At 42.1% G+C, this 18,846-nt stretch overlaps 1 protein-coding gene across 1 annotated transcript in view; it reads left to right on the forward strand.

Moving 5' to 3' along the window:
• The first annotated feature begins 789 nt into the window (after positions 1–789).
• Positions 790–18,846, forward strand: part of RTKN2 (rhotekin 2) — a 118,924-nt gene continuing 100,867 nt past the window's right edge. Inside the window, exons 1-2 of the mRNA XM_040361995.1 lie at positions 790–1,041; positions 15,197–15,396. Coding sequence (XP_040217929.1) covers positions 889–1,041; positions 15,197–15,396 — 353 coding nt within the window. The 5' untranslated portion in view covers positions 790–888. The remainder of the gene's footprint in view (positions 1,042–15,196; positions 15,397–18,846) is intronic.

Raw genomic sequence — 18,846 nt, forward strand, 5'->3', positions numbered from 1 at the left:
GGTAATATGTATAGGTAATAAGGTAATAGTGTATAGGTAATAATGTAAAGGTAATAATGTAAAGGTAATAGTGTATAGGTAATAATGTAAAGGTAATATGTATAGGTAATAATGTAAAGGTAATAGTGTATAGGTAATAATGTAAAGGTAATATGTATAGGTAATAAGGTAATAGTGTATAGGTAATAATGTAAAGGTAATAGGTAATAATGTAAAGGTAATAGTGTATAGGTAATAATGTAAAGGTAATAGTGTATAGGTAATAAGGTAATGATGTACAGGTAATAATAGACAGCAAATAGTGGACAGGTAACACTGTATAGCTAAAAATGCACAGGTAATAGTATACAGGTGACACTGTATAGGTAATAATGTAAAGGTAATAGTATATAGGTAACAATGCCCAGGTAATAGTTTACAGGTGACACTGTATAGGTAATAATGTAAAGATAATAGTATATAGGTAACAATGCACAGGTAATAGTATACAGGTGACACTGTATAGGTAATAATGTAAAGATAATAGTATATAGGTAACAATGCACAGGTAATAGTATACAGGTGACACTGGACAGGAGATATGTGAACCTCCATGACCCTTCCACCTGTTCTGCTGGCTAGTTTATATCTTTCCCTATCCAGAAGGAAAGTCCCACATGAAACCGGGGGGGAGGGTGAGTGTCATTTTCGTCAAGCCGTTCAATACTGAATGTATTGGGTTGGTACGAAAATCACACATTAATGACATAAATGACTATAACGATTGGTAGGATTTTCTCTTCTCTCGGAGCTCCCAGTAATCACCGCACAGTGGTACGGTCCGCCTTGTGGGAGGCGGGGCCTCGTGTGTCCTGCTGAATCCAAGGAGTGGGTGACGTCACCGGGACAATGGAGCAGACGGAGCTCGGAGGGGAGCGGCGCCAATTTCAAATGTTCCGCCGTAGTGAGCGTTATCGGGCCACCGTGTCCAAGTGTTCCGCCCTGGAGATGGAGATCAAAAGGAAGAAGATCCGGGAGAGCGCCGTCTTTCCTACACAGGAAGTGAGTGTCTCCTGCAATCTGACCTGATACAGCTCCGTCTATTATTTATTATTGTTGTGTGTGCAGTACAAGGAGCCCTGTATACATCATGGAAGCCTGGCATCACAATGGCATGCTGGGGGTTGTAGTGCCACACTCTAAGGATAACCCCCTCCTCCACCCCTTTTCCTTGTCTTAGGTTTGGATAGAGTGGTGAGAGGTTGGAACCCCTTTATTGTCTTTTGCTGTCTGTCCCCATTGTGACCTTTGCACACTGTATTCAGAGGAATGAATGAATAAAGAATGTCTTCACATGAGGGGGGGCAGATTCATGTAGATACGCTGAGGTTGGGGTGTACATACAGACCAATGTCCTCTGTGAGCTCCCTCCCTCCCCCACACACAGAGGTGCTTTTGCATCTACACATCACAGGAACACCCATGTATTTTTCATACAATGCACATACGTCAGCCCATTAATGTAAATGAGCTGCCCCTATGTGCCACAAACGTGCCAAAGAAGCTCTGGCACCTTTCTGGGCATTGCAACTTGTGCATCATTGCATGAAACATGCATCTGCTGGCTGCATTTGGGGTGCCATTAACCACTTCAGCCCAGAAGATTTGGCTGCCTAATAACGGCCCATTTTTTGTGATTCGGCACTGCGTCGCTTTAACTGACAATTGTGCGACGTGGCACCCAAACAACTCTGTCCTGTCTCTAGGCAGAATAGGGAAATGCCTTGTTTACATGGGCATCTCTCCATTCTGCAGCTCTGTCACATGATCGCGGGACGTGGAGTCCACGGGTTCCGCTGGCACGGTCACAGCTGCTTTGTCTATTGACGTCCTGCAGGATTACATGCCGGGGCGCGCGGCGATCGGTGATGCGGGTGTCAGTCTGACACCCTGCATCTTTACCACGTGATCAGCCGTGTCCAACCACGGCTGATCACGATGTAAACAGGAAGAGCCGTTGATCGGCTCTTCATCATTCGCGCCTGACAGACGTGAGTAGAGGAGAGCCGATCGGCGGCTCTCCTTATCAGCGCAGCCCCCCCTCGGATGCCAACACTGGACCAACAGGGAGTGCCTCCTGGTGCTTAAGAAAAAATAGGCACAAAAAAAAAACAATACAATTTTTTTTTAACACAATCTATGCCAATCAGTGCCCACAAATGGGCACTTACTGGCAACATGGGCACTGACTGAAATGATGCCCAGCAATGCCATCAGTGCCACCCCTCAGTGTCCATCAGTGACACCCAGTGTCCATCAGTGCCACCTCTTAGTGCCCACCTATCAGTGCCCATCTGTGCCACCCATAAGTACCCATCAGTAGTGCCGCATACCAGTGCCGCCTATCGGTGCCGCCATATCAGTGCCCATAATTGAAGAAGAAAACATACTTATTTACAAAAAAAATAAAAACGTAATTTTTTTTCAAATTTTTTTCGTTGTTGCGCAAAAAATAAAAATCGCAGAGGTGATCAAATGCCACCAAAAGAAAGCTCTATTTGTGGGAACAAAATTATAAAAATTTCATTTGGGTACAGTGTAGCATGACCGCGCAATTGTCATTCAAATTGCGACAGCGCTGAAAGCTAAAAATTGGCTTGGGCAGGAAGGTGCGTAAGTGCCTGGTATGGAAGTGGTTAAACTTTACATATTAAGTACATTTATACACCACACTTTTGTTAAGGTTATTATCCGATTAATCGAAACAATAATCGGCAAACCAATAGATTATGAAAATCGCATAAATGGGTTGCACTTGTAGGTAAGCCAATAACGAGGCTTACCTATTAGTAAGCGCCTGTACCCAAAGCCAATTGATAAATCACAAGCACATATCGGGAATATGAAATGTTGGGGTAATACTTTAACGCTGAACTCCATGCACAAATACTTTCATTTGAGTACCCTCAATACCCACAAATTAAATAAATCAATTTGGTGTGCACCCAATGGCTTTGCAAACCCAGATATTACCATTTAAAAGTAGCAGTGACATCATCACTGTGCTGTACAGACCGCAGAGCTGTGGGAGGGACCCAGCAGGCTCCACCCACTCCAGGCTGCCTGCAGAAAACTACAAGCGGTGTGGATACAAGATCAGTCGCACTGCACGAGGAGAGAGCAGCAGTGACCGGTCTGTATTTGGGCCCTTTCACACAGGTGCGCTTAAATCCATTTAAAATTTTTATTATATAATTTTCATTGACAAACAACTATCATTGACATAACATTCTTACACAATATATACTAACAAACATGTCACAACACATACATGGTCTCCTTACAGTCCCTTTATTTTGGTCAGGATATAGTGCCCCTTCTTTCGCTCCCTAGACCCTTCCCTATCCCCATCTCCCGCTTCACCCAGATACACAAGGGCAACCTCCCTGGGAGATACACAGTCTGACACGACAGATTCCCTGATGCAAGTCCCCCTAGAAAGAACAGGAGAGTAGACAGAGGAGAAAAGAGAGGACGGAGAGAGATAGAGAAATAAAAAGAGAAGAGAAAGAGAGGAAAGAAAGAAAAAAAAAAAAAAAAAAAGAAGCCCTCCCTGTTTTTTACTATATCTAAAAGAAATACAGGTGCGCTTAAAAATGCTGCATGTGTTTTGCAAATTTTTTTATTTTTACCTGTTTTTGTTTTCTCATTCCCGACTCCCAGCATCACCTGTGAAACTTGGAAATGTGACATAAAAAAATACAGAGGCTGCATTTTTGATGTGTTTTCCATTTAGTGGGGTATATGTGGTGCACTTTTTAAATCTTCACCAAAAATGCAGCATGCAGGACTTTTAAAAAACGCACCTCGTCTGCAGCGCATTGGTCTGAAGAGTGCCATAGGATTTAGGGGATATATTTTTCATGCGTTTTTTTGTTTTGTTCTGCTTCTAAACCCCAAAAGTGCTCAAAAAAAGATCCGCGTGAAAGGTCCCTTACATCGAATGCACAGAGGAAAAGCTGTACACTGGATTACTGCACAGATCTGGAAGGAATACACAAAGCACGCCGAGATTCTAACAAGAATACACATGGCTCTTGTATTTAGACAATATTTGCTTATGCCGGAGTCTAACTTTAATTACTTCAGTTTTGTTATCATGAAATGGAGGTAATTATTTTTTTTGAATTTTGTGCAATAATATTGCTGCTTTGGTCAGAAGAACTGAAAGGATAGGATTATCTGGAAGTTCGCTTATATGGAATTTATTGTGTTTTGCAAAGATGTTGATACAAAACTTGTTTTTGTTTTCATGTTTGTTTATTTTTTTTATAACAAAAGCTTCTTTGTATTTATTTTGAGACACAGTTGTTACAGATTTATAGGTACATGTTATACAGGATTGCACAGTTTGGAACTAAAGGCACTTTTATGATCAGGGTTTCACTTTATGCACATCGTTTTATCGTTAATTATGTTTTACCTATATGTACAGCATAACTGATTATGTTTCTCTAGCACAAGAGTTCTTGTATGTAAATGTTTTATTGAATTTCCCTGATTGTGTGCTGGCTGGTGTATGTTGTGTACAATATGTGCAATGTTTTTCTGCACCTTTTCTTTATGCATCTGACCCCAACTTTGCTCATTCTAATAAATAAAAAGCTAAGCAGTTTTTTTTTTTTTTTTTATACATGGTGGTGTGAGCGAGCCATAACAGAACATATGTGCCAGACTTCTTGTAAGGAGAACAGGTGTGTTAATCATCAAGCATTTGCCTACCTCCCATCCGTACGTTGTAGTTAACCTCTTAATGACCGCACATGCATATAGGTAAATCTGATTCCTCTTGTGTTCATTGATGGACACAGCTCTTCCATAATTCTTGACTGTAGTTACAGTGCCGCCTTCAGGATTGGGACATAAAAAAAGAACATGGCAATGCCTATGGGCAGTCCTAGCTGGTCGTCAACTCCCTGTCTGCTATAAACCGCTCTGTTTTATTTTTTTCTGCCTAGTGTAGGAGTAAGGACCTATAGGTGGATTCAGGTACAGTTACGCCGGCGTATCAGTAGATACGCCGTCGTAACTCTGAATCTACGCCGTCGTAAATTTAAGATACGCTTAAATTAGGCTAAGATACGAGAGGCGTAAGTCTCCTACGCCGTCGTATCTTAGGGTGCATATTTACGCTGGCTGCTAGGTGGTGCTTATGTTGAGTTCGACGTAGAATATGCAGATGACTAGATACGCCGATTCACGAAGGTACGTGCGCCCGTCGCAATTAGTTACACCGTTTACGTTCGAGATACGCCGGCGTAAAGATAAAGCTGGTCTCTAGGTGGCGCATCCCATGCAAAGTATGGACGTCGGAACAAGCGTATCTTTTTACGTCGTTTGCATAAGTCGTACGCGAATAGGGCTGTGCGTAAATTACGTTCACGTCACAGGCATTGAGCCGAAGTATCTTTGGGCGTAAATATAACGTGATACTGAGCATGCGTGCACATGCGCCGTTCGTTCGGCCATGCATCTACATGGGGTCAAGCCTCATTTAAATACAACACGCCCCCTACAGCCTACTTTGAATTACGCACGCTTACGCCAGCCCATTTACGCTACACCGCCGTAACTTAGGAGGCAAGTGCTTTGTGAATACAGCACTTGCCTCTCTAAGTTGCCGCGGCGTAGCGTAAATACGGTACGCTATGCCCGTGCAACGTAAATCGGCTGTACGTGAATCTAGGCCCTAGTCTCTTGCTGGAAGCTGTGACTCCATATTTTTTTTCCCTCCCTGATTTTTCCTGCAACAATCTTCAATGGCTGGGCGACAGGCTGGATTATCTTGATCCAGTATTCGCTGCAGCCTTGCCAGGCAGTGCATACAGACCATTAGCTACGCGCTGGGTCGGCTTTGACAGCCCTATCCTGGACTGGGACGCCAGCATGTTAAACGTCTTGAGAATTGAAGAAATGACCACACACCACTGTAGATCAAAATTATTTTTATTTGGACATCCCAAAACTAAAAGAACCAGAATGCTGGATAGACGCGTTTCACACACTTCACGGGCGCTTAGTCTTTACACAGGTACAGTTAGGTCCATACAGTGATGAAAATAAGTATTTGAACGCCCTGCTATTTTGCAAGTTATCCCACTTGGAAATCATGGAGGGGTCTGAAATTGTTATCGTAGGTGCATGTCCACTGTGAGAGACATAATCAAAAAAAAAAAAAATCCAGAAATCACAATGTATGATTTTTTTTTAACTATTTATTTGTATGATACAGCTGCAAATAAGTATTTGAACACCTGAGAAAATCAATGTTAATATTTGGTACAGTAGCCTTTGTTTGCAATTACAGAGGTCAAACGTTTCTTGTAGTTTTTCACCAGGTTTGCACACACTGGAGGAGGGATTTTGGCCCACTCCTCCACACAGATCTTCTCTAGATCAGTCAGGTTTCTGGGCTGTCGCTGAGAAACACGGAGTTTGAGCTCCCTCCAAAGATTCTCTATTGGGTTTAGGTCTGGAGACTGGCTAGGCCACGCCAGAACCTTGATATGCTTCTTACAGAGCCACTCCTTGGTTATCCTGGCTGTGTGCTTCGGGTCATTGTCATGTTGGAAGACCCAGCCTCGACCCATCTTCAAAGCTCTAACTGAGCGAAGGAGGTTGTTGCCCAAAATCTCGCAATACATGGCCCCGGTCATCCTCTCCTTAATACAGTGCAGTCGCCCTGTCCCATGTGCAGAAAAACACCCCCAAAGCATGATGCTACCACCCCCATGCTTCACAGTAGGGATGGTGTTCTTGGGATGGTACTCATCATTCTTCTTCCTCCAAACACGGTTAGTGGAATTATGACCAAAAAGTTCTATTTTGGTCTCATCTGACCACATGACTTTCTCCCATGACTCCTCTGGATCATCCAAATGGTCATTGGCAAACTTAAGACGGGCCTTGACATGTGCTGGTTTAAGCAGGGGAACCTTCCGTGCCATGCATGATTTCAAACCATGACGTCTTGGTGTATTACCAACAGTAACCTTGGAAACGGTGGTCCCAGCTCTTTTCAGGTCATTGACCAGCTCCTCCCATGTAGTCCTGGGCTGATTTCTCACCTTTTTTAGGATCATTGAGACCCCACGAGGTGAGATTTTGCATGGAGCCCCAGTCCGAGGGAGATTGACAGTCATGTTTAGCTTCTTCCATTTTCTAATGATTGCTCCAACAGTGGACCTTTTTTCACCAAGCTGCTTGGCAATTTCCCCGTAGCCCTTTCCAGCCTTGTGGAGGTGTACAATTTTGTCTCTAGTGTCTTTGGACAGCTATTTGGTCTTGGCCATGTTAGTAGTTGGATTCTTACTGATTGTATGGGGTGGACAGGTGTCTTTATGCAGCTAATGACCTCAAACAGGTGCATCTAATTTAGGATAATAAATGGAGTGGAGGTGGACATTTTAAAGGCAGACTAACAGGTCTTTGAGGGTCAGAATTCTAGCTGATAGACAGGTGTTCAAATACTTATTTTCAGCTGTATCATACAAATAGTTAAAAAATCATAAATTGTGATTTCTGGATTTTTTTTTTTGATTATGTCTCTCACAGTGGACATGCCCCTACGATGACAATTTCAGACCCCTCCATGATTTCCAAGTGGGAGAACTTGCAAAATAGCAGGGTGTTCAAATACTTATTTTCCTCACTGTATATATTTGGATACAGGCAATTTTTTTTTTTTTTAGGTATTTACCAAAACATATTCAACCTATAGTTATGTAATGGATATAGGCTGAAAGTGCACACTCTCAGGCTTAATTTGAGTGTATGTACATTTAAATCAGAGGAAGGGTTTAGGAATTGCAGCTCTTAAGAATAGCCATTCCCCCCCCCCCTTTTTAAAAGGCCCAAAAGTAATTTCATGACCAGGTGTGGGATACTCCTTCCTTATGTCTTCATCAATTAAGCAGGTAAAAGGTCTGGAGTTGATTCTAAGTGTGATATTTGCATTTGGCCTCTATTGCTGTGAACCTACATTGTGCGTTCAAAGGAGCTATACATGTAAGTGAAACGGCCTATTGTATGGCTTCAAAAAACAAATCCATCAGAGAGATAGGAGCAACATTGGGAGTGGCCAAATCAACAGTTTGGTACGTTCTGAGGAAAGAACACACTGGTGAGCTCAGCAACATTTAAAAAGGCCTGGACGTCCATGGAAAACAATGGTGGATGATCGCAGGATCCTCCTATGATAAAAAAAAAAAAGCAATACACTACATCCAGACAAGTGAAGGACACTCTCCAAGAGGAGAGCAAATAGAGAGGGTGCATATACAAGGTGCAAACCATTCATAAGCCTGAAGAATAGAAAAGCCAGATTACACCCGCCAAAAAACATCTAAAAAGCTAGACCAGTTCTTGAAATGCATTCTTTGGACAGATAAAACTAAGATTAATCTGTACCAGAATGAAGGGAAGAAAAAGTGTGGAGAAGACCTGGAACAGATCATGATCCAAAGCACACAATGTCCATCAGTAAAACATGGTGGAGGATGGCATGGGCATGCATAGCTTCCAGTAGCCCTGGGTCATTGGTGTTTATTGACGATGTGACAGACAAAAGCAGCTGGAAAAATTCTGCAGTGTTTAGAGATATACTGCCAGCACAGATTCAGCCAAATGCAGCAAAGTTGATTGGACGGTGCTTCACAGTACAGATGAACAATGATCCAAACACACTGCAAAGCAACCCAGGAGCTTTTGAAGGAAAAGAAGTGGAATATTCTGCAATGGCTGAGTCAATCACTTGATCTCAACCCAATTGAGCATTCATTTTACTTGCTGAAGGCAAAACTAAAGCCACAAACAAAGAACAACTGAAGACTGATGAGGTTAGAGCCTGGCAAAGCATCAGAAAATATGAAGCCCAGTCTTTGGTATTGTCCCTGGATTCTACACTTCTGGCAGTCATTTGTCTTGACAAAATATAAACATTTTATTTATGATTATATTTGTCAAATTATTTTTGAGCCCCTGAAAATGGGGGGACTGTCCTGTGTATAAAAATGTTTGCAGTTCCTACAATTTGTACTTGATATTTATGTTCAACCCCTTGAATTAAAGCTGAAAGCTTACTTCAAATTCATTTGGATTGTTTGTTTTGTGTTTTAATTTTATTCTAGTGGCATACAGAGCCATAAGTATGAAAATTGTGTCTATGTCCAAATATATACCTAACTGTATGTTGGCAAAACAATTCTTATATAGCCCCACCTATGACAAGTATCACCAGGTACTAATTAGACTTTCCTGTTACATAGAATGTGAAAGAGAAACCCATGAATATATAATTATATTGTATATAAACAAAAATGTGTGTGTGTGTGTCAAAATATTGCTCTATACAACTGAATATAAAAACATTGACATAAAACACCATATGTGTCAACCCGTATCCTTATACTATAAGACCCCTTTCACACTGGGGTGCTGTGCTGGCAGGACATAAAAAAAAAAGTCCTGCCAGCAGCTTCTTTGCAGTGCTTTAGGAGAGGTGAATACACCGCTCCTAAAGCACCCCTGCCCATTGACATCAATGGCCAGTGCTGCCGAACTGCCGGCAAAGCGCACTGTAGCGGCACTTTTTCACCCTTTTCCAGCCACTAGCGGGTGTTAAAAGCACCCCACTAGCGGACGAAAAGTGCTGCAAAAACAGTAATGGGCTGCTAAAAATAGCAGCGTCTTACCGCCGACACCTGATCGCTGTGAATGTAAAAGCACTCTAGCAAAAAGCTAATAAACGACTGTTCCTCCTCCCACTCTAATAAAGTCAACAATCAATATATACATATCGATAGGGGGGGGGGGGAAATCTCCTAAAATAGGAGTGGGAAAAGGCAAATGGCACAAGACACAAAAAAAGACAATTGATACAGATATAATGTATATTGCAAAACCCATGCATATGCAATACAGCTCACAACTGTGAAGAACTGATCTAGCACGCCACGGGATTGGTGGAATAATTGGCTTAAAAGCGGACAATGTAAATGCGTGGCGTCATTTGGATAAAATGCACATTAAACCACAATATTGCCGCCCATCCATCTGTCCCTCGATCCACAATCTAAAAGCTGATGGCCATCTGACTGTGTAAAGGATAGATGGAAAAGGAATATAATCCCAGATGCACACCTGGGCATTATCTCAATACACAGAACAGATATCAGATGGGGCACTATACATACTGATGAATCAAAAAGGCAGATGTAGGGGACACCACACGGAAAAAGATTGAAGACCAGAAGGATACCTATCCATAGATTGCTCAGAGAATCTGGCATACTTATTTTGGGGGTAGAGAACCCACTTCTATCTCAATCAGGCTCGATGATCATACTTCAAATACTAATAAAGTCGTGTTTTACGATGGATAAAAGGAATGTTCATCAAAGAATCTCCATCAATTTCAGCAGGGTTGGATCTAGCGAATCCCCATGGAGGACATAGAGACCACGTATTAGCTGGACGCGTCCACCCAGATAAATTGCCAGTCTTCAGCTTAATATGCTGGCTGGAGCCTTTAAAGCTTATGTCTTTAGTTTTCCTCCTATTTGGGGAGGCTATAGAACTATAACCACAGCCAGACCAAACCCCAGTACGGTATAAGGTTCTAGTATTCAAAGAAGTGTATCGATCTGGGGTGTCCCACTGGTTTCATCACATCCTTCCTGAGGAGTTGAAAACGTCAAACTTATGACGAAACGCATCTGGGACGGCGTGCAATGATATCGCCGCATTCAACGCAAGGAGGAAGGGCTCCTATTGTGCCGGCCGGCATTTGTCTGTATACATGCTTGCAATTCACGGATGTCTGTGAGTAAGATTTTATACTTATTAAACCTATTTTTTAAACGTTATTACGCTATGGTCCGGTTTCTTTCAATTACATTTATGACCCACGGATAGATTGCATGATACGAATCTGAGTCTCCATGTTTTGATGACAACCGTACTGTGGCTTTGAAATACCCTGGGTTTATTCGCTGTTGGATTATCATACATTGCTGTTTTTATCTGCAATCTGGTAAACTGGTTTCCATGTGATGGTGGTTTCCACGGATGTCAAGTGCACCTGGGTGTTCGTCCTGATTCCTACTATCTAAAACGTCCATTCAATACTCAACATTAATTTGGACTTTATTCACCCTGTCATATTTATACCGGCCTTGCTTACTGAGTATATGTATTAGTTGGTGCAGTTTGGTGCTCAGAACTGGAAGGCATACTCCAGGTGCAGCTGGACCAGAGTCTTGTAGAGTGGGAGAATTATCGTTTTATTACTGGAGATAATCCCCTTTCTAATGCATGCCAATATTCTGTTTGCTTTGTTAGCAGCAGCTTGGCATTGCATGCTATTGCTGAGCCTGTCATCCACTAGGACCCCCAGGTCCTTTTCCATCCTAGATTGCCCAGAGGTTCATCTACATTAAACCTCATTTGCCCACCCCCTTAATTTGTTCAGATCTTCTTGCAAGGTTTCCATATCCCCTGGAGAATTTTTTGCCCTGCTTGGCTTGGTATCATCTGCAAATACTGAGATTAAGCTATTTATCACACCCTCCAGGTCATTTTTGAATAAATTAAATAGGATTGGTCCCAGGACAAAACCCTGGGGGACCCCACTTTCCACACCGGACCATTCCGAGTACTCCCCATTTATTACTACCCTCTAAACTCGCCCCTATAGCCAGTTTTCAATCCATGAACTCACCCTATGGTCCATGCCAATAAACCTTACTTTTACAGTAAATGTTTATCGGGAACTGTAGTAAATGCCCTTGCAAAATCCAGATACACCACGTCTACGGGCCTTCCTTTATCTAGATGGCAGCTCACCTCATAGAAGGGTAATAGATTGGTTTGGCAAGAACGATTCTTCATGAATCCATGCGGATTACTGATGATACCATTTTTCATTACTAAAATCTTTTATATAATACATTATCATCCCCCTCCAAGAGCTTACAAACTATTGACGTTGGGCTATCTGGTCTGTAGTTCCCAGGGATATATCTTGGTCCTTTTTTAAATATTGGTGCTACATTGGCTTTTCTCCAATCATATTGTACCATTCCAGTCAGTAGACTGTTTGTTTGTAAAATTTAGGAACAATGGTCTGGCAATTACTTGACTGAGCTCCTTAAGGACCCTTGGATTAAGTTTTTCAAGTCTATTCCTATTTCTATCCTATGTTGGCCATGAGGGTGCTTCCTGTGATATGCCATGAGGATAAACCTTGCAGTCTTGATAACTGAATTCTGAACCCCCCCCCCCCCCTTTTCCTCATGAAGACTGAGGAGAAGAATAAATTAAAAACCTTCACCATCTCTCCATCCTTTGTAACCAGATTCCCTTCATCATTCTTTTATATGATCTGACCTCACTTTTTTTTTTCTACTTTACTCTCCTCCGCTATGTGTCTTTTATCTTAGATCTTAGTTGCCCTGATTGCACCCTTACATTTCTTATTGCATACTTTGTAAACTTGGAATGCTGATGATGAAGCCTCATCCTCATATTTTGAATGACTTTTGCTTTTATATGCATTTTTACGTTGAGTTAAGCCACTGAGGACTTTTTTTCGCTCTTCGTTTTTTAAAAAAAAATTCCCCATTGAAATGCACAGGGAGGGTAATTTCTACTACCATCCATGTGTTCAACAGTGTTTTCTGTTTTTGCAGCTTAACGGGGGGGGGGGGGGGGGAGTTGAGGGTGGTATAAGCACAGTTCAACCACGTGTTTTTACCACCTCCCCCAACCGTAAACGTAGCCAGTTTGTTTTCTTTAAAAAATTATCCCCAGCCTTAGTAGAAAAGTTTGTCCTGGTTGGACACTTAGTGCGCATAAGCAATGGTCTCAAAGCAGACCCTGTTGGCGCTACAGCTTTTCAGTCAGTGGGGGGGGGGGGGTTGGTGATTGTAGAGCTACAGGTCTGACTCAGCCGGGGGTGTGTCAGACCTCTGCAAAGAGACCACTGTTTCCACACAATGAGGGTGTCCTTTCCCCTTCCCAGGGGACTGTCTTCTCTACTCCTGCTGCGGCTGATTAAGGAAAATTAACTGTAAGCCTGGCCAAATGCAGTGGATGAAAGAATTCCCAAAACCCCCCCAGACATTGCATGCTGACAGCAGCACAGGCCCATTTCAAAATACACCAATCAGTTGCAGCTGATAGACGGATATGTTTTAAACCTGTTCCTTTCACATAGGTCTGTTACACCCTCTGTTAAAGCGTAACTCCACTTTAGTTGAGAAAAAAACATTCCCCTCTGGGTGATCTCTGTACATTGCAAGGATTATACCAACCTTTGTTACAGATTGCTACCTTTTTGTTCTGAACATATCCATGTGTGTTTGTCTGTGCCTCTGTACTGATTGGGTCTAATAGGAATGGTTTCATAATTAACTGTCGGGTGTGCAGCTGCAGGGCACTAATGAGGACATCTGCTGGGCCTGCAACCCTTTTAGACATACTCCTATTGAAAATATCTCTCCAAAAATGTAATTTTTGGTGCAGAGGATGCCTGAAATCTGACTTGTATCTTAGGCAGACTTCTGGGAAAATTTGTGAGCCAATCACACAAGCAGGAAATGTTTCTGGGGAGTGGTCAGTACACACTCTGGGTACAGCACAACTCCAGGTAGCCATATTGCAATGCATTCTCAGAAAATTACAGTGGCTGCAGATTGAAAATGAAAGGTAATTTTATAATAACATTCAATTACAATATGATTTAGTGTCGTAATTTTTATATATGCTATAATATTTATTTTGCTATAAAAAAAAATGTACCCACAAAAGTGGAGTTACTCTTTTTAAGCAGGGGAGCCCACACACTGATCAAAATTGAATTCTTATTATTCTATTTTCAGCATAAAGTGATTGTAAAGGCTTGTGTGTGTGTTTGTTTTTTGTTTTTTTGGAATTCCAGGGCTCAGGTAAATTAAATTTGGGGGGGGGGGGGGGCGGTCACTGCTAGGTGTTTTTTCACCTTAAAGTGGAGGTTCACCCGGAAATGTTAATTTTTAACCTTAGATTCATGCTCATTTTGTCTACGGGAATTGGGTAGTTTTTTTTAAAATAATCGAAGCGGTACTTACCGTTTTAGAGAGCGATCTTCTCCGCCGCTTCCGGTTATGGGCTGCGGGACTGGGCATTCCTATTTTGATTGACAGGCTTCCGACGGTCGCATCCATCGCGTCACGATTTTCCGAAAGTAGCTGAACGTCGGTGCGCAGGCGCCGTATAGAGCCTCACCGACGGTCGGCTTCTTTCGGCTACTCGTGACGCGATGGATGCGACCGTCGGAAGCCTGTCGAAAGACTGTCAATCAAAATAGGAACGCCCAGTCCCGAAGACCATACCCGTGCTCTATAACGGTAAGTACTGCTTCGTTTTTAAAAAAACTAGCCCATTCCCCTAGACAAAATGAGCAATTTTTTTTTTTTTAGGGTGAACCCCCGCTTTAATGCATAGGATGCATTAAGATGAAAAAAACAAGGGTTTACACCCCCTTTTAAGGCGCCCTTTGCACCTGGGCAGAAGGGGGCAACAAGCTTGCCTGGAGAGGTGGGCTTTAATGGATTTGATTTGTTTTTTTACAGTTGAATGTGGATTGTATTTGCTAATAAATTGTTGTGTTTATGGCCAGCTAGAGGAATATATTGCTTGGATCATGTACTCTCAGGTCTCTAACTTTTTGAGTTTTAATATTTGGTGCTCTGATGCTGTAACTCATCATGGTATTATAAATCATGGGTGCTTGACCTGTGGCCCTTTTAGCTGTTGCAGAACTAAAAGTCCCATCATGTCTCTGCCTTTTTTAGAGTCATGCTTGTAACTGTCAGCAGCTTGCAATGCCTCATAAAACTTGTAGTTCTGCAACAGCTAGAGGGCAGCAGGTTGAACACCCATGTTATAAATGGACCCGTTAATATAGTGCTGTGCTTTCTGTAGGTCCTATATAGTGGAGACTTTCATACAAGGTGCTCAGATGCTGTATGCTGGTAGGAACGTTTATACATATGCTCTTAATATTATAGTTGTTTTATAGGAAACGGTAATTGCAATTTCAAATGTTGTGTTAATCTCAAATTTGTGTTTTTGTTTTCCTATGTGTTAATGAAATAATTTTATCGTTTTTTCTTAGGACAGCTGCATTCAAGAAAAGCTAAACTTTGAAGTTCGAATGCGGGAAGGAATCTGCAAGTTGTTATCGGTCAGCACTCAGAAACCTCAAATATTGAATGCGGTGAAAAATCTTATGATTTGCAATGCACGTATTCAGGTTTATATGAAACGGCTCAATTCTCCTCAGGAAGAAAGCAGTGTGATGAATGCTGGACGACGGTGAGATTTCTCTTGTGTATGCTTGGCACAGTGTTTTGGCTGTATCTTGCCCACAGTTCATAGGTGCAAAATTGCAATCCTGCTATAATCGCACTAACTATGATCAAAAAGAATCTGTCAAAAAGCAACTTCTTACTGTGTGGGAAAGCTCTGACTGCAAACATTGACAAACTTACAATTTGCATACTAGCAAGGGCAGTGGGCTTGAAACTATTTATCTTTACTATTATTATACAGGATTTATATAGCACCAACAGTTTGGCCAGCGCTTTACAACATTTGGGCAGACAGTACTGTTACAATAAAATTCAATACAGGAGGAGGGTTTTACTGCCTTAAGATTAGTAGTGTGTTTTCTATCAATGATTTATATAGCAGTTGTTTATTTTGTAACGGTCGGTTTCTTTTAAATGAATGATTCCAGGAAAAAAAAAAAAAAAATTGTTGGGTGTATGCCTCCTAGATGGCTGTCTGTTATTCATGATTTACAATGTTACTGGTGCCAGGAAGTACTCCTGACTAAAGACTTGCAGCCCTGATACACAGACACCATCATGGTTTACTTTGTATTTTGTGAGTAGACAAGGGGTGAGAAGGGATAGGCAAATGACAAGACAGCTGCTGTATATGAGACCTCTCCTCAGAGTGGCAGAGTTGTAGCAAAAGTTATTGTTGTTGTTTCTGGCATCAAAAATCAAATGTAAAGAACAGACACAGTGATTCAGGAGGTGACACACACCTTCCGACATGCAACTATTTGTAACCCAGCAGATTTAAAAAAGAAAAAAAAAAGAAATTTAGAACTCGTAAGAGAAATGTTTTGGAAAAAAAATAGTTGTTGGGTTTACTGCTTTCAAGTCCAGGGGCAACATTTTTTGCAAAGAATAAATCAATTCTGCTCACAGGCGTTTCATCCAATTATGGTCTCTGATTGTGTTCTGTTGTCTGCTGTTACACTGCTAGTGGGTACTTTTGTATTAGTTCTTAAAACAGGCCTAGATCTAGCCTGTCTAAAGTGTGTGTGTGTGTGTGTGTGTGTGTGTGTATAAAAAAACATTCAGGGGCAGAGGTTTGGAGGTCAAAAATTTGTAGGGCAGGGTGGAGGACGGATCAGAAGGGCAGTGTACAGGTTCGGCGGAGGACAGGGGTCAGAAGGGCAGTGTACAGTGTGTCCGCAGGGAAAAGGACAGGGGTCACTTTTGGCAGGTCTTTTTAGAACACAAGAACATAAGTTGGGCATTCCTGCCTTTTTTTTTAAGGGAACCTTTAGTGTCCCTTTTTAAAGGGACAGAGTGCAGGGGTTCATTTGTAAGGGATGCAAAGGGTCAATGGAAGGTGAGGTGGGGTTCAGGGGTCAGTAGCAGGCAATGCAGACGTCAGATTTTGCCTAACAGTCGTCCTACCTCCTCGTCCCTAACTCCTGCTTCTAGCACAAATCCACTTACACCTCTCTTCCCAAACACGCATCTTTTCCACCCCTAACCAAATCGCCCTATTTTCTAGTGCAAATTTTATAATAAATCCTCAACCCCCCCCCCCCCCAACTCCAACATAAACTGGTCATAAAGTAAACCTTTGCATTGCCCAAGCATGTACACCCAATACCTTTTTTATAATATGTTACAGTAGCGTTCATCCCAAGAGGGCCCAAGGGTCACATTTTTGTCCGCACTTCAGGCAGAAGCCACATCTGTAGCCACGCTTCAGGTGGCCACTTCTAAATCCTGTGTGTGTGTGTGTATATATATATATATATATATATATATATATATATATATATATATATATATATATATATATATATATATATATATATATATTATTGTAATAGACCAGGGTTCTCACTTTCTCTTCTGGTTTGCGGTTCTGATTGCAGCTTTCTGGCATAAAAAAAAAATGCAAAACCCGTCTAAACTATGTACAAAAAAACGCTCTGTATGGTCGGTCGTTTTGTTTTTTTTCTGCCAAAAGAAATTGCTTTTTTTTTTTTTTTAAGCCCGGTGTGCATGGAGCATGATTTCGGTCTGCTGCTGTCAGCATGAGTAAATTCTGACAGGTTTTCCTGACAACGAGAGAAAAACGGTGACACGAGAGGGGTCTCCAGGAGACTGACAGCCTCGGCTCTTTCTGTGAGCTGTGTGGATCTTTTAGCAGGGAAGTTGAAATAAAAAAAAAAAACATGGCTGCATAAGTGTACACACCCTCTTATAACTGGGGCTATAGCTGTGTTCAAAATTAAGCAATCACATTCTGACACATGTAAAATATGGGTCAGTACACATCTGCCATCATTTAAATTGCCTCTGAATAACCCCAAATAGTTCAGCTGTTCTAGTACGTCTTTCCTGAAATTTTCTTAGTCGCATTTTATGGCAAAAGCCATGGTCCACAGAGAGCTTCCAAAGCATCAGAGGGATCTCATTGTTAAAAGGTATCAGTCAGGAGAAGGGTACAAAATAATTTCCAAGGCATTAGATATACCATGGAACACAGTGAAGACAGTCCTCATCAAGTTTAGAAAATATGGCACCGTAGTGACATTACCAAGAACTGGACATCCCTCCAAAATTAATGAAAAGATGAGATGAAAACTAATCGGGGAAGCTGCCAAGAGGCCTACATTAAAGAAGCTGCAGGAATATCTGGCACGTACTGGCTGAGTGGTACATGTGACAGCAATCTCCCGTATTCTTCATATGTCTGGGCTATGAGGTAGAGTGGCAAGACAGAAGCCTTTTCTTATGAAGGAAAACAACTGAAGTCTACCAAAAGCACGTGGGAAAATGTAATGGTCTGATGAAACCAAGGTTGAACTTTTTGGACATCATTCCAAAAAATATGTTTGTTGCAAAAACACTGCACATCACCAAAAGAACACCATACCCACCGTGAAGCATGGTGGTAGCAACATAATTCTTTAAGGGCTGTTTTTTTTCTTCAGCTGGAACAAGGGCCTTAAAGGAGTTGTAAAGTAAAAAAAAAAATTCACCTTAATGCAATCTATGCATTAAGGTGAAAAAACATCTGATGCTGCCCCCCCCCGAGCCCCCGTTGTACTTACCTGACCCCTCGAAAGTCCCGCGCTCAGTCCCGAGATCCTCTTCGCCTTTCAGCCTGGCCACTGATTGGCTAGAGCGGATGGATTGAGAGCAGCGCAGCCATTGGCTGACGCTGCTGTCAATCACATCCAGGGACGCGGCGGGGCCGAGTGATACAGTGAGCGGCTATGGCCGCTCGCTGTATCACGGGAGCGTGCCCGCAATTGCTCACCACCATGCAAGCTCTCTTGCATGACTGTGTGGTCAGTACTTGCGGGGAGGACCAGAGACAGCCGCCGAGGGACCCCAGAAGACGTGGATCGGGGCCACTCTATGCAAAACGAACTGCACAGTAGAGGTGTATATATATAACATGTTTGTTATTTTAAAGGAAAAAAAAATAATTCCTTTA

Source organism: Rana temporaria, chromosome 8 (assembly GCF_905171775.1).
Source record: "Rana temporaria chromosome 8, aRanTem1.1, whole genome shotgun sequence".
Taxonomy (NCBI): Eukaryota; Metazoa; Chordata; class Amphibia; order Anura; family Ranidae; genus Rana; species Rana temporaria.